At 42.0% G+C, this 14,112-nt stretch overlaps 1 protein-coding gene across 1 annotated transcript; it reads right to left on the bottom strand.

The window, feature by feature from the left end:
• Positions 1–2,440: 2,440 nt before the first annotated feature.
• Positions 2,441–13,790, bottom strand: mogs (mannosyl-oligosaccharide glucosidase). Its single transcript, XM_088301911.1, has 5 exons — positions 13,704–13,790; positions 12,531–12,894; positions 8,054–8,277; positions 7,770–7,963; positions 2,441–5,825 (listed from the first exon to the last, which is right to left on the bottom strand). The coding sequence occupies exons 2-5, from the start codon at positions 12,877–12,879 to the stop codon at positions 4,052–4,054; spliced, it is 2,541 nt and encodes an 846-aa protein (XP_088158037.1). The 5' UTR covers positions 12,880–12,894; positions 13,704–13,790; the 3' UTR covers positions 2,441–4,051.
• Positions 13,791–14,112: the final 322 nt, after the last annotated feature.

Here is a 14,112-nt window from a genome sequence, read left to right as displayed (position 1 = left end):
ACCAATTAGGCCACCGTATTCTCCAATGACATAACTACATGCACTACACTTGTTGATGAGTAGTGAATGATCATCAATCGTTATTAATATTGCCTATAGACAATGATAATGTTGGAATTAAATTCAAATGACTACATTCTGACTCATCCGTTTATTATGCAGTCACATTAGTTAGCTCTGATGCCGTTTGCCTATTATCCCATCATCGCACTGAGAAAAAAGGGTCTTGGGTGAGGGGGATGGATGGCACACTGAGTGCCTTAGTCACACACATTGTCTACACCCTCAAAGAAATACATGCATTTTGGAGCCGCATAAAAGGGAACGTGGAATCCATTTCCTCTGAGAGACGCACTGCAAAAGGCACAGGATATGGCTCATCTGTGTTAAATGCTTTACTTCCATGTTTTGCCTTCATCGCTCAAAGGTCAAATGATAGCCAGCGCGATTGGTCCCACTGACAAATATCGGACATCGACAAAGTCATTTGACAAGTCTCACAATGAAATCTGCTGAGTGTATTGGAAATATTCAAAAGAATTTATTATAGTTGAATAAATTGGAACAGATGCCTTTCAGGGACACAGGTTGATGTCTGATTGGTTCAATAAAAAAAAAAAAACTTAAAGGGAGAATTTGCGATTAAAACTAAACATCCTCTGTTAACTGTCGATATAAACCTCACAGTAGAACATGAGAAAAAAAAAATTTAAAAAAAAAAAAGGAGGCCTTCTCTGGCCCATGTTGTATCTGTAATTTGACATTCAAGGAATCACAGCACATGAGGAAAAACAACCAATTTGAAAAGAAAGGTTTGACTGAGGTGCCAATCATATGCCTCGTTTTCCAACAACTACTCCTAAAATAAGCAAATAGAGGCATAAAAAGAAGGATCTGCGACGGTGAAAATGTGTTACCTAAAGTGGTGGATGGGGCAAAGGCAGCTGTAGATTCTGAAGAGATGCCAAATACCCAACATTTCTACTTGACTGGGTACATTTATCATAAATTGTACATTTTTAAATAATAAAAAAAAACTTCAAACCAGAAACATTGAGTTTAATTGTAAAATTTCATTCGGGATAAGTTACTCATGCAGCAACGACGCCACAGTTAAATGTTAATTGGCTTGTTTGCTGCGCCAATGCTAACTTGTTATTGCTAGCATTGCGCTTTCAGTGAAGCTGAATGTGATCCGTGTGACAATTTACCACAACTACACACTGAAATTATCACGTCATTATGAATATCTCACGAGCTCACACTCAATTTGTGCAAAGTACGCGTTCATTTTGCTTGAAAATAAGTCGGAACAGAAATAGTCAATAGAGCTGAGGCCGTATATCACAATTGCGTGGCAGAGGAAGTTCAATTCGGAGTTCCAACAGTGATTAACACACAAAATGCTCCTTAACTCATTCACTTCCAGCCAATTGAAAAAAAAAAAAAAATTTTGACGTCTTTAGCCGTCAATGAGTTAATTCTTGGCATGCATACTTCTAAGGCATATTTTCCCTGGAAATTGTGGTTGAATTCCAAATAGTATGACTGCTGGGGGATTCAAAAATTGTTAAGACTGCCATAAAAAGCGTCATCTTTTTGCAAAACGTGTTGAAACTGCAGATCTGCACTTTTCACAGTCTGCACGCTGTTGTGCTCCTCGATAGAAGCCACTATTTATAGGCATGCAACCTCGCTGCACCGCTCCAAGCCTCCAACTTAACAACCGCATTCAGCCCATTCAACGGATTCATACAAGTCATGAGGTTGGAGTCACGCACACGTCGACGGCCAGCATCGCCGCGATGACTTACCTGGCTTTTGTATGTGGGGTCAAAGTATTAATAAGAACGTTGCCACTGGATTTGCCCCAGTGTGAATGTATGTCATGATGTGGCAAGGAATGCACACAAGTCAATTTTGATGTCTTTTGATGTCAGCTAATTAAGAGGTGAACCCTCTCAACACCCAGGCTCCATGGAAACCATCCATGCAAAAAAAAATAAGGGACTAAAATCACTTGGGAAAAACACTGATATCCGCCAGAGGCCTTGGAATGAATTAAAATGACAAGAGAGATGATCAGGTGGCCGTGGGCTCCAATAGAAGATAAGTTGGCATATAGCAGGTGAGGAGTTTGCAGACAAGGTCAATAAAAACACATTTATAATGTTCTAATTATTTATATTATTAAAATGAAATATTCCCTTGGGAGGTGTGAGAAACTGGAATGGTGATCGTATCGAGTCAAACATTGATAAGTCACCCCTGCCCTACCCTGTGTGTGCTTTTCTTTTACAACTCAAAACAACCGAGTATGATGGAGTTTCTCTCAAGTTCAAATCTAAAATCAACACATACGTACACAGTATTGCTGGACTTTCAAGCCTCCCAAAAAGGGTCAAATACATGTCCCAGGTTCACACGACCTATACCAGCATTTGTTAAAAACAGTCAAATCATTTATTTTGAAACATGACATGATCAATTACCAAAGTTTCTTGTGATTCCCACCAGTCAAAACATCAAAAACACAGGTTGTACATACAAAATACTCAGTGGTGGGCCGTCAAGGCCTTCTCTGCTGGCCGAACATAATCAAGAAATCATGATCATTTTCTTCTTGATGTCATATATCTAGTGTTGTATTTTCACGACCTAGGTATGTTATGTTTTATTGTTGGGTGTCGCCATTAAAGGCAAATGTGTCATGTTGTACTTTGGGTGCTTAAATTTCCAACTTCAAAAACGAAACAAGTGGCGCGTAGTCGCAAGTTAGCACTTGTGTCAATCACGCGGATATAAAAACTATGTTTGGTTTTTAAAACATGCGAGTTCGCTGACTAACGCCGCCACAATCCACAGTAGACGCTACATTATGTTAGCGTACCAAAACAGGACATCGCGTGCGAAGTTCCATCAGACGCACACGGTAGCCTGTGCGTGCTAACTAAAGTTAGCTTTCAGACACGACAGTCCTTGTCGTAAATAAAATCGGGCGTCAGCCGCGACGTCTTTCCTTTATAAATGCTTGTTTGTCGCTGCTGTGTTGCCATGTAAGGGAAGTTTACAACGTATTAAGTAGTTGTGCGTAGTGATGCAGTTTTTTCCCAGCAGAGACATGAGAGATAGGCTCTGGTTAACATGGCGTGGCGAATCGATTCTTTTATTTTTTTATATCGATGCATATTTTGAGCAGTTTATATCGATATTAAATTGATTTTAGATGAATCTTTACATCCCTAGCGATAGCCAATCAGATCACGAATTGGTCACGGTGAGCCTTCTCGCTGGCCTTACGCTGAAGGTGATGAACAGGGCTTGTGATTGGATACTCACTCGTGAGGGGGCAGCACTATGCATGTTTTGTGTTGATTTTATTTCTTTGTTTCATTGTTTGCTTGTATGCTGAGATATTTGTGGTTTTGATTTGAAACCATGACTCTAAGGAGTGTGGTGACCAGTGAAATCCCACCCCTGACGTTGTTGATTAGATGTGTTGCCATGACATCGCTCATTGGTCTGAGGTGCCGCTACTGACAGCGATCCCTTATTCACATGAGTGCTAGCATGCGCGAGCTAGCATGCGCCTCGTAGTGTGGCGCGCCCAGTATAACTATTGAATACAGAAATAGCACCCTCAACCCACTGCTGCGCCCATTAATACAGCGAGCCTTTTGGCCGTAAAAAAACGGTATATTCTTGCTTTTTTAAACCACAATGGCCGAAGGAGGGAAAAGTGTGGATTTGATTGCAGATACACTTGCAAGGCCGTTTTCAAGACGGACTTTTCAAGAGAAGCTAGGTCGTCCAACACTAAGTAGTGCGTAAGTGTTTTTCTGTATATTATTTCTCCAGCTATGGTGTCATTAATTTTGATGGCACTATGAAGGGGATTCATTCAAGTTGGACTAAGTACGACTTCACTGAAGGCCTATGTGTGAAATGCACGGCCCACCACTGAAAATACTATTACATCAAATGAATTGAATGCTGATTTTTTTTTTTCAATGCCAAGTCTGGGTGGCCGTAATTTTCTGACGAGATGATATTAGTACTGTTCAGCCATCATTAATAAAGTTAAGGCTGACCAGCCAGTGAAGGGATGGCTTCCTTGACCTCTACCAGTGGCGTCATTGTACTGTTCCCAGATGTAACCCGTTTCAGTATACTGCCTGTATACATTACTGATAATATTAGTTCTGAGTTGCTCATAGAGAGCAGCTGCTTGTTCTTGATATGGTCCATGCGTGTTGCTATAGTGGTGGAGGGCTCTCACCGCCAGGTAGTTGATATTGATCCACACCGGTCCTCTCCAGTAGGGAGCGTCGTGTTCCGTGTTTCGCTTCATGTACAACGGATCGGCTTTGGACAGAGAGCGCAGGCCGTAAGGTGTCCACAGCTTATTGGGATCTTTAATGTCTCTGAGGATGTGCTCCATTTTGGGCGAGTCTGGCTGAAGAATGTGCAGTAAGAAGGGGAACAAGCTGACATAACCCAGAGCGTTGACATACTGGAGCTTGGGAGCCTTACGAACAGAGCGAACAAGTCGCGTGACAGGGAACTGGTGGCGATGCTGTCCAGGGGGGATGTACACCTTCTCCTGCTGCAAGGATACGTCCTGAGTGTGGTTGCCGTAGTCACTGAAAGCGTGAAGTTGCTCGGACCAGTGGAGCTCGCTCAGCAGATTATTGTCTGTCAGCACTCGGTGAGTGAATTCGTAGTCCTGGTGAGGTTCACCTAAAAGCTGAGCAATCCGGGACATGATACCCGAGGACAGGGCCATCCAGCAGTGGAGGTCCACGTGGCGCTCTTGCAGCGACGGGTGGGAGGCCCGCGGGTAGTCATCCAGACCAGAGGTCAGCGTCTTGGGATTGAGGAACAGATTGGAGTCCTTGTCACGCCCACGCCAGCGGTATGAGTTGGGCAGCGATCCCGACTGAGTGGTGTTGTACCACTCAAACCACGTCTTGAGTCTGGGGTACAGTCGTCTGAGGAAAGGCAGAGTTGGCTGCGACGCCATGCTGTCAGGATTTGATGACAACTGCTCAATTAGTTCCTGAAGAGCTAAAAAGAGAGTGGGTGGGTTTGCGTTCTCATTTCGCTGAACTACAAACTCAGCAGGGACCTTACTGTGAGCCTCATCTCCGAGGATCTGCTCACGGGGGATCCAGCCCTCTATGTTCATCAAGTCTATCCAGTAGGAGACAGCTTCTCTCGTCACCTGGGGGTCCCACTTACTCAGCAGCAGCTGATGGAAGCCCTCATCCCAAAGAAAGCCTCGGGGAAAGAAAGAGCGCGATGGGACGGCAGTAAATAATGCCCCCTCGGGGTACAGGAGCGGGTATTCGTTGTAGACGGACTGAACCACCGACTGGCCGGAGAAGTAGCCCATTCCGCCCAACATGTTGCTGAGCGCAGCCTTGCCAAATTTGACGTACGCCCGACTGTAACCTTTACTCTCGAGCCCAAACGTCTTCTCAAACTTGGCATCGAACTCGGCCTTCCTCTTCTCCAGCTCCTGAGTCATAATCGGACCCACCAGTTGGTCGTGGCGGCCGCGAACGCTCGCTGACTCGAAGAGCACTTCCATTTGAAAGGGCGTCTGAACAGTGACCTGGTGCACCACAAAGTCACCCTCTTTCCTAGTGTCGGGGGGGTTCTTCTGTTGGTTAGGGTGATATGGGGGTTTGTAGGCATCCACCGCAATGTAATGCCTCTTCTCCCCGGATGGCGGGCTGAAGACAAACCTGTGGTTCAGACTGTGCTTCACAATGTCAGTCAGCTTCTCCAAGCCCGGAGCACGAGTCTGAAGGTAGTTGTAACTGAAACGGCAGGAAACTATTGATTAGATCCTTGAGTTTACTCTGCGTACAATAGTGTTTTCCAACCTTGATTGAGCCAAGGCACACAATTCATTTCGGAAGAAAACCAAAATAGAACACACATAATATATTACACGCTGATATATAAATGATCTTGCCCCAATTTGCTCAATAATTAACAATGTAAAATCTTAATCGTTCTTAGTTGAATACAGTGCATTCATTGTTAATTCTGCCATCTAGTGGAGGAACATTTATTTTGTTCTGCTTCTCACTATACGTTGCTAACAAAGATAGCTGAACAAAGACATTTTGAAGAAAATAAATAAATTGAGTGAAATTAGAGCTCCTGTGACAAACCTGATGATTTGTCGTGGCCCAGTGCTTAGTGTAGTCACTGATCAAACGATGGCTCAAGAGAATTCAGCAATAGTCGGAATAAATACCACCTGCCACCATTAATTATAGTTACATTTAATCAGTACGTAAAAAAATTGTGTCTGCTCGTCAATAATGCAGCTTAGGCTCTATCCACTCACCACTTTGACGTTCCTTGTGGCATGTCAATCTCCGGTTGAGTCATGAGCTACAAAGTTCACTCACTGTGAAATGCGCTATATACGTAAAATTGCATTGCATCGCAGTGTGTGCTGGAATTGCCATTTGTTCATTTCAAGTTCCACATATGATCATACCTCTGCAATTTTGAAGATAAGTTTGCTCACAATGTTAGGTAGCTGGCTATTATGCTGACTTTGTGTGGTGCTCTATCACAGATGAGTGTGCATGTGTTCGTAACATCACTTTCCCATTACTGCTGATCTTTTTTTAAAGGTGGAAAACATTTGAAATAAGACTAAATGACAGTTGACTTTTTTCTGTGCAACTGTTCAATGTGTAACGGATCTAATGAACGAGTTGTTCGTAACGACATGATTTTAGCCACAGTTGTCCATCACTCCACATAAGAAAAAAAAGGGGGGGGAAATGCTTGGTGACTTAAGTTGTAATATCACCATTCATCACTAGATGGCAGATATCACGTAGTTACACTTGCACACTTTCCCGAGTATGAAACTGCCGTACACTACAACATGAACAGCCCTAATCATTTGGGGATTTTTAATGACATACAGGACCAATTTCGTACTTGAGGAATATTCACATTTTGAGTTAGGTGATTTTTGTGAAAAAAAAAAAATAGTTCTTGCACAAAACGAGTGCTTGCACTTAATGTTCCATTCTTGAATGGATATTTTAACATATGAGAACCCTCTACACTGGAAAAAAAAAGAGTCACAGTGTATATTTTGTCCGTTTAAAATGACATTTTTGTCAGACATCTGTATGGGAAGTACATGTTCCAATATGGGCTCACCACTAGGACTGATGAAAAATTGCGCTCCCCTCCATCATTTAAATTGCCCATCCCTGCTTTAGATTATGCTATGATGCTCCTTTGTGGACTTCATTAAATAGTGAACAGATGTCGCTATTTGTCAAAGATGCTTGCGGCGTACAAAGACTCTTTTTAAAAATAGGTCTTTTCCATCCATCTGGTACCACTTGCACCATTCAGGGTCAGTTTCTTGGGCCTAGTATATACTGTTGGCTATATGAAACAAGTCTGAGTACTTACACAAACAAATGCTGAAATACCTGCTGTGTACTGCCATCAAGTGGTTGGAACTATGAAACGTTACTTCATGCAGTATCATGGGAGGGCTCTGTTTTAACAGCTCATCATATTGTACTTGGAGCTTGCGCATACACTCCCATTCCACTGCCATTGTAACACACAAGTGATCAGTCTCTTGGCAACCAATCAATAGGTTGCAGGGCATCTGACAGACAGACAGACAGATAAACACGTATTTTGTGCTATTCATGCGATGAATTCTTTGTAATTACCACTGACGCTACTTTGTCAATTCATGCACTTACCTGGCATATTTAGGAGTCGTCAAATCCCCGGTAACAGGTTTTCGGAACGAGATCTTGAAATTGCCAAGCTCTTCGGAGACACCCGTGATGGAGGCGAGGCGTTTTTTCTCCTCCACGTGAGGCTCCAGTGAGCCTTGGGTATCTGCCGCAGCATAGAACATCAGGGAGATGACTGGCGCCTTGGGGGAAGAGCTCTGATGGGTAAAAAACAAAAAGACAATGATCAGTTCATTCGTAGCAGTTGCTATGGAAACACTGTCACACAAAGAAGGTTTTCTATTCACGTGTTGCTTAGCAGTGACCCTCCAGGTCCAGTCTCCACCGTGATCGCCTCCCACCCTCTTGACAAACTCGGTGGTCAGTGTGAAATTGTTGTCTCGGATCTCCTGGACACCGAAGGTGAGCCCATCGTGCATAAGCCAGCCGTAACCTTGCAAGCGATCACCCTGCTCGCAGGTGTGCCTCAGGTTCACGTCCATGTTGGAAAATTGACTCATCCACATCATTCCTGACGGCGCAGACAGAAAATGAACACACCGCGTAAATAAAAACCCTTGCTGTTATTTCTTATCTTATCAAAGGCGTGAACTACGCTGCTTCATATCAAAATTAACAGTTACGTTGATTTAATGAATGTGTGTCAGGTTCGCCAATTTGACATATCGTGTTCGAAAGCTAAAAGGAGAGACAGACAGCTCAAGTGGAGACAGAAAGGTTAACAAAGTTTATTTGGCAACTTCATCTTCCTTCTGTTCCTCGATGCTTTTCACACATTCCCTTTTATAACATCGGGGAATCAGATTACACTCAAGGGTGGTACAGTTCGTCTTCTCAAAAGCTGGTTTGGTCCGGTTCATCATTGGTGTGTCGTCGTGGGTCGCAGCTGACTTTGACGTCAGCATCTCTTATCAGGACCTAGCACGATGTTGCTTGCTTCAGACTCACTTCTGAAGAAGTGCCACCGCCCTTCTTTTCAACATGATATGTGCACCATGTATTGAAATAAAGTTGCGTCATGGCAAATGTATAATAACCTCCAAATATTATTCTAACATTCCCCCCTGTTTATTCTACATTTGCCCCAAATATTATCATCAATGGAATTTCCAAAGATTTAATTCCATCAAATCATTAGCTTGATAGCAAATGTAAACCCCTCTATTTTTCTTTGTTTAACTTTAATGTATTTGAGCGTTTTGGATTAACGAATAGGATCTCCCAGGTAAATTCAGTCGTCGTCATCAACTTGGTCATCACTGTCTCCTCCATCACCAGCACTTCTGTAATTAATCAAAGGATATATTTCCTGTCGTTTGGAATTTGTTGGAGCGAGAGCTGTTGAGATAAGTCGGAAAAGCAAAACGCGAATGCAGGGAATACAACAACATCCATACAGTACAAGGATTGAGGTGAACATTGTTATAGAAATCATTACAGAAAATACCATATTTTTATATTTACCAAACGTTTTGTTCCACCACTCATCCCATGCAGAGGTAGTCACACCTGAGTGTTCCTTCAGCTTATGCTTCAGGGTGCGCAAGCCTGCAATGGCTCTTGTGAGGGACCCTTCCGGAGAAGTGTTGTTAGGAATGAAAGTACAACCATTGATCCCCAATCATGGCGCAAACCCCTCCTCTCTCTGCCAACAGCATGTCCACCGCGATGCGGTTTTGAAATGCCATGAGTGATGTTGCTGCCAATTGTTCTTTTGGACCAATTTTACGTCACCCCAGATGGAAGGACGACGTAGGACCAATTGTTCTTTAATAGCTATAAATCCTTCTTCAATGAAGTTCCCCAATCTTTGCACGTTATAGTGTATGTAATTTATTCGGTCCACATTCTTATTCGGTGTAATCCAAAGAAGAATGGACTCGAACCCCGCTGCGATTTGATTTACCAATTTATACTCATCTGGTACGCCCCTTGGTTGGCCAATTGCATCCAAATAAGTCATATCACCATCCCTCCAGGAAGCACTTCGTCTTTTCCTGGCGTAATAATAGGGGTATTCGTCGGCTTCAACTGCCCTTTGAATATCCCTTGCTGTGGATGGAAAAATAGACACTGGTAAGAGAAGTGACACCAATGCACAAGTTCCAACTGCGTCCTTTAATGAATCAAATAATTTAGTACCCCGCACCACCACCACACATCGCTGCGTGGCAGTAGTGTACCTGCTTGGAGTACAGTTGTCTTACACCACTTGTGTTCCTGTGAGATTAACACAAGTAAAGTTAGCCACTGCCACATCGGTAGAAAAGATAGGCTTATCTTTCGTTGCCTTAATCGCAGCGTACACATCATTCCAAGCAATGCAGTCCGCATTAGGTGTTAATTTCATCATTACTTCTAAAAGGCATGTTGATGGAAGAGCTGTTGGAATTACTCATAGTAATGGTCTCGGACACATGCATGAAACACAGCTTTTAGTGCAACCAAAACTACACAACACAAAATCTCAATTCTTTATCCACGCGAAAATCATGTCAACCGAGAGACCCCTAATAGGGTAGGGTTGAGATGACTTTTTACAATGCACAAGGTGTATGTTGCTTGGGGAAACTGTCCTCGTTTTGGGCTTATGTTTCCCTGACAATTGTGTCGAGCACAGATCATACAGGCTCTTCAAAAAATCTTTTGAGAAAAAATTAAAACCCATATGTTGTATAAAATTTGTTTGGTTTGTCTTACCATACCATCCCTCCTGTTTGACATGTGTGTCAACATGTGTCAATATTGCGAAAAATATTTTTTGGAAGAATTGTTTTTTTTTTTTTTTTTTTTTTTTCCTCTGAACTGACATATATGCCATTAGTCAAAGTAGCTCCTTTTTCTAGCCATAGATTTTCTCTTGCATAAGACTTTGTTGTTGTATGTCTGCAATGATGTTGCCTCGCAGAACGTTATCTATCAGCGCACACACAGCCACACCTATGAATGGCTTGGTAGCTGCTTCTCCACCTTTTTTTTTTTTTTTTTTTTTCTCTCTCTTCTCTTCGTTTTATTTTGTAAGTATTTTTGTGTACTAAGCTGACCAGTGAATTCATATTTTGTTATCCATGAGTTTAAATGTTTTACTTTTTCCGGACATTGGCTTTCTATAAATTTCTAGTCCTTACACGTCAATTGTTGTTTCGGATCCTTTTTGCTAGCTTTTTTACTGTTTGATTTCCCCATGTTTTCCTAAACTGTTCTCCAATCCCTGAACAGGCTGACAATTACTTTGTTTTAGGTAATTCCCAAGCTTCTGCTTCCCAGACAGTTGTCGGTTAAATTTCCTGTTCCAAAATGAGGTTGCAAGCCTCCATACACACTTTTACATTCACACTATTTTTCCCTTTTTATTTATTTTTTTTTTCCCCTCGTCTTTTTTCCCCTTATTTCTCTTTTTTCCCCTTTCAAACGCGCGTGGAGGATATACCCCTGTTATCCCCTATCAGTGTTATAGACTATCTCTGTCTCTTCACGTAACATTGACTAGTATTCTTACGGTTTTACACAGTTTTAAAGACTTACTCTGTCTAGTCCCCACAATATCCCCACGGAATTTAACTACTTACTTGCAGAGGAGTCCGCCCTCCTGTTAACGCAGAATTTAACTACGTACCCCTTCAAATGCCCACATTTATCACACTCATTCATCACATTCGGACTTCACACACTCACCCAAGATGAGCTGAACGTCTCTCTCCGCAGCCTCCCTTCAACTTTCAGCATCCAGTAGCAAAGTCGAGGACCAGGTCCAAAAAAAGAAAGAATCCTCATCTTGTCGTGGCCACGATTGTCCCCGGTCGTCGGCTTCGCTCCTGGACGCCTCCAGTATGTTGGGTTCACGGCTCTGAAGGACCAATTTTATGTCAGGTTCGCCAATTTGACATATCGTGTTCGAAAGCTAAAAGGAGAGACAGACAGCTTGAGTGGAGACAGAAAGGTTAACAAAGTTTATTTGGCAACTTCATCTTCCTTCTGTTCCTCGATGCTTTTCACACATTCCCTTTTATAACATCGGGGAATCAGATTACACTCAAGGGTGGTACAGTTCGTCTTCTCAAAAGCTGGTTTGGTCCGGTTCATCATTGGTGTGTCGTCGTGGGTCGCAGCTGACTTTGACGTCAGCATCTCTTATCAGGACCTAGCACGATGTTGCTTGCTTCAGACTCACTTCTGAAGAAGTGCCACCGCCCTTCTTTTCAACATGATATGTGCACCATGTATTGAAATAAAGTTGCGTCATGGCAAATGTATAATAACCTCCAAATATTATTCTAACAATGTGAAACAATATAAATTTTAAAACAATTTTATAATCATTTTTCAAATTATTTGACAGACAACCGTCACAGGGAACCCAAAAACAGGAGGGATGCTTGTTCAACCATTAAAGCAATACATAAATTAATCCAATTTGGATGTATGAAGTTTCAGCCCAACGGCAACATTATTTTACATGCATATTAAAGAAAAATACATTTACAATAAAATTTAAATAAAATTACCTTATCTCTAAACAACTGAGAATGCAAACATTTGCCCACCCACAGAACTTATTGTTTAACTCACTCCAAGTGAGTTTTGATTTTTTTTTTCAGTTGTTTAGAGTTCAGTAGTTTCCTTTAGTTTACATCAACCTGTTTACATGTGTATTTCAATTAATGATGACAAATATTGCCACTGTCACAGCCAAACAGCAGCCCATATGAACCTAAAATGTTGTCTATTTCATAAACCATTATCTACTGGCGCACGTCTGCCTACCTGTCACAATTGACCTCGGACTCCTTGTTTTCATGCCAAAGTAGACCTGAGGCCTGTAGGAACCCCAGAACCTGTCCGGAGAGACCTGGGCGCTGCTGGAATTGGCATCCAGGACGTGAGGTGACGGGTGCAATGTCACCACACGCTTGGCCAGACTGGAGCGCATGTATAGGGCATAGAAGAACCAGATGAGGCTGATCACGCAGAGCCCAATGGAGATGTTGATGAAGAGTTTGCCAATGTCCACTTTCTTTTTCCCCTTGCGGTGAAATGCAGGGAGCTTCTCATCTTTTCTTGGAAGAAGGGGGACGGCATCTCCGGTCACCACCCTCTTTCTCTGCCTGCCCATCCTGCCCTTGTCAACCTGTGCACGAGTAGAAAGTCTGGAGCTCAATGGCATGGATCAAACAGGGTAATCTACTATCTATGTAGTTACCAAAAGTGCATTTTTATTAGGGCTGCCACAAACAATTATTTTGGTAGTCGACTAATCACAGACAGTAGTCGCCTAATCAGATCATATGTAAATTGCGGCATGTCGCAACAGCAAGCAGCTGCTCTTTTATAACTATAATTAGTTTACAGCTTCATTTCTTTATGTAGACATTAATAAGATGATACTATATTTATATTTATTTTCTTTAACTTTAATTCAACTTTGCAGCTTGTACCAGCAGTTCTGATTGTTTATAATTTATGGTGCATCTTAAATTGAAATTTTTGGCTGTAATTGTTTAGTGCATTTTAAAATGGAACCAAAACTGCACACTATGCAGCGATGCACTAATACAATGAAACTATTAAACACCAAAAGAAATATACTTCACTATTTCACACATTTCACGTATTGAACAGTTGACACGTTTTACTGCTTCAAGTTGCAAATACTTAGTTCTCGACCAGATGTGGCTTCTTGGCGTTTTAAAGACGATAATCAAATTTGTATTCGCTAGGAGAAAAGTGCCTCGATTAAAAATAACTCGCACTTGAACTACTCTAATCTCGTCGCACACGTCATTCCGCTAATGCAACATTGCATCCACGCCTCCCGCTAGTCCTGACGAAGGTAACATGTATCGTACGGTTAGCAACCATAAAACTATGTTGTTGAATTATTCAAAGACAATATAAAGATCGCGTGAGAAAATGTTCATTGAAAAGACAGTTACGCACCTGTTCAAATAATGCTCAGTCTCAGCTATTCATGATACAACGCCCGCTCGGCTCGCTACTTCCGCGTTCACGTCCTCGTTCGATGACGTTTTACGCGCTTGAATATGACGTTTACAGCGTTCACGCCTTTTGTCCCTTTATTTCTTTATTTGAATAAAAACACAGTTTTCATGAGATTAAGTACATAAACTGTTTATCGCATTGAAAAAAAATTTAATACGTGCTTAACTGATTTAATTGCTATTAACTTAATTTGGGCAACAGAAAATACATCCATTTCAAGGTTGGGTCATAATAGTCATAATGTAAAACCATTTGACTTCAGAGAAAAAATTTTTACATTTTGCTTTTAGATTTAATGTGGCACTCGGAAGACTTTACAAGAAACTGAATTGCCCCAACATTAAAA

This window comes from Idiotropiscis lumnitzeri, chromosome 8 (genome assembly GCF_059441095.1).
Source record: "Idiotropiscis lumnitzeri isolate Australia: NSW breed Sydney's pygmy pipehorse chromosome 8, RoL_Ilum_1.0, whole genome shotgun sequence".
Taxonomy (NCBI): domain Eukaryota; kingdom Metazoa; phylum Chordata; class Actinopteri; order Syngnathiformes; family Syngnathidae; genus Idiotropiscis; species Idiotropiscis lumnitzeri.
This window is presented reverse-complemented; position numbering and strand designations above follow the sequence as displayed.

Coding starts and splice junctions, on each gene's coding strand:
- mogs (XM_088301911.1), bottom strand. CDS start 12,879: ATGGGCAGGCAGAGAAAGAGGGTGGTGACCGGAGATGCCGTCCCCCTT. Junction 7,964..8,053: donor GGGTCACTGCTAAGCAACAC/GTGAATAGAAAA, acceptor TTTACCCATCAG/AGCTCTTCCCCCAAGGCGCC. Junction 5,826..7,769: donor ACGACTCCTAAATATGCCAG/GTAAGTGCATGA, acceptor CTGCCGTTTCAG/TTACAACTACCTTCAGACTC.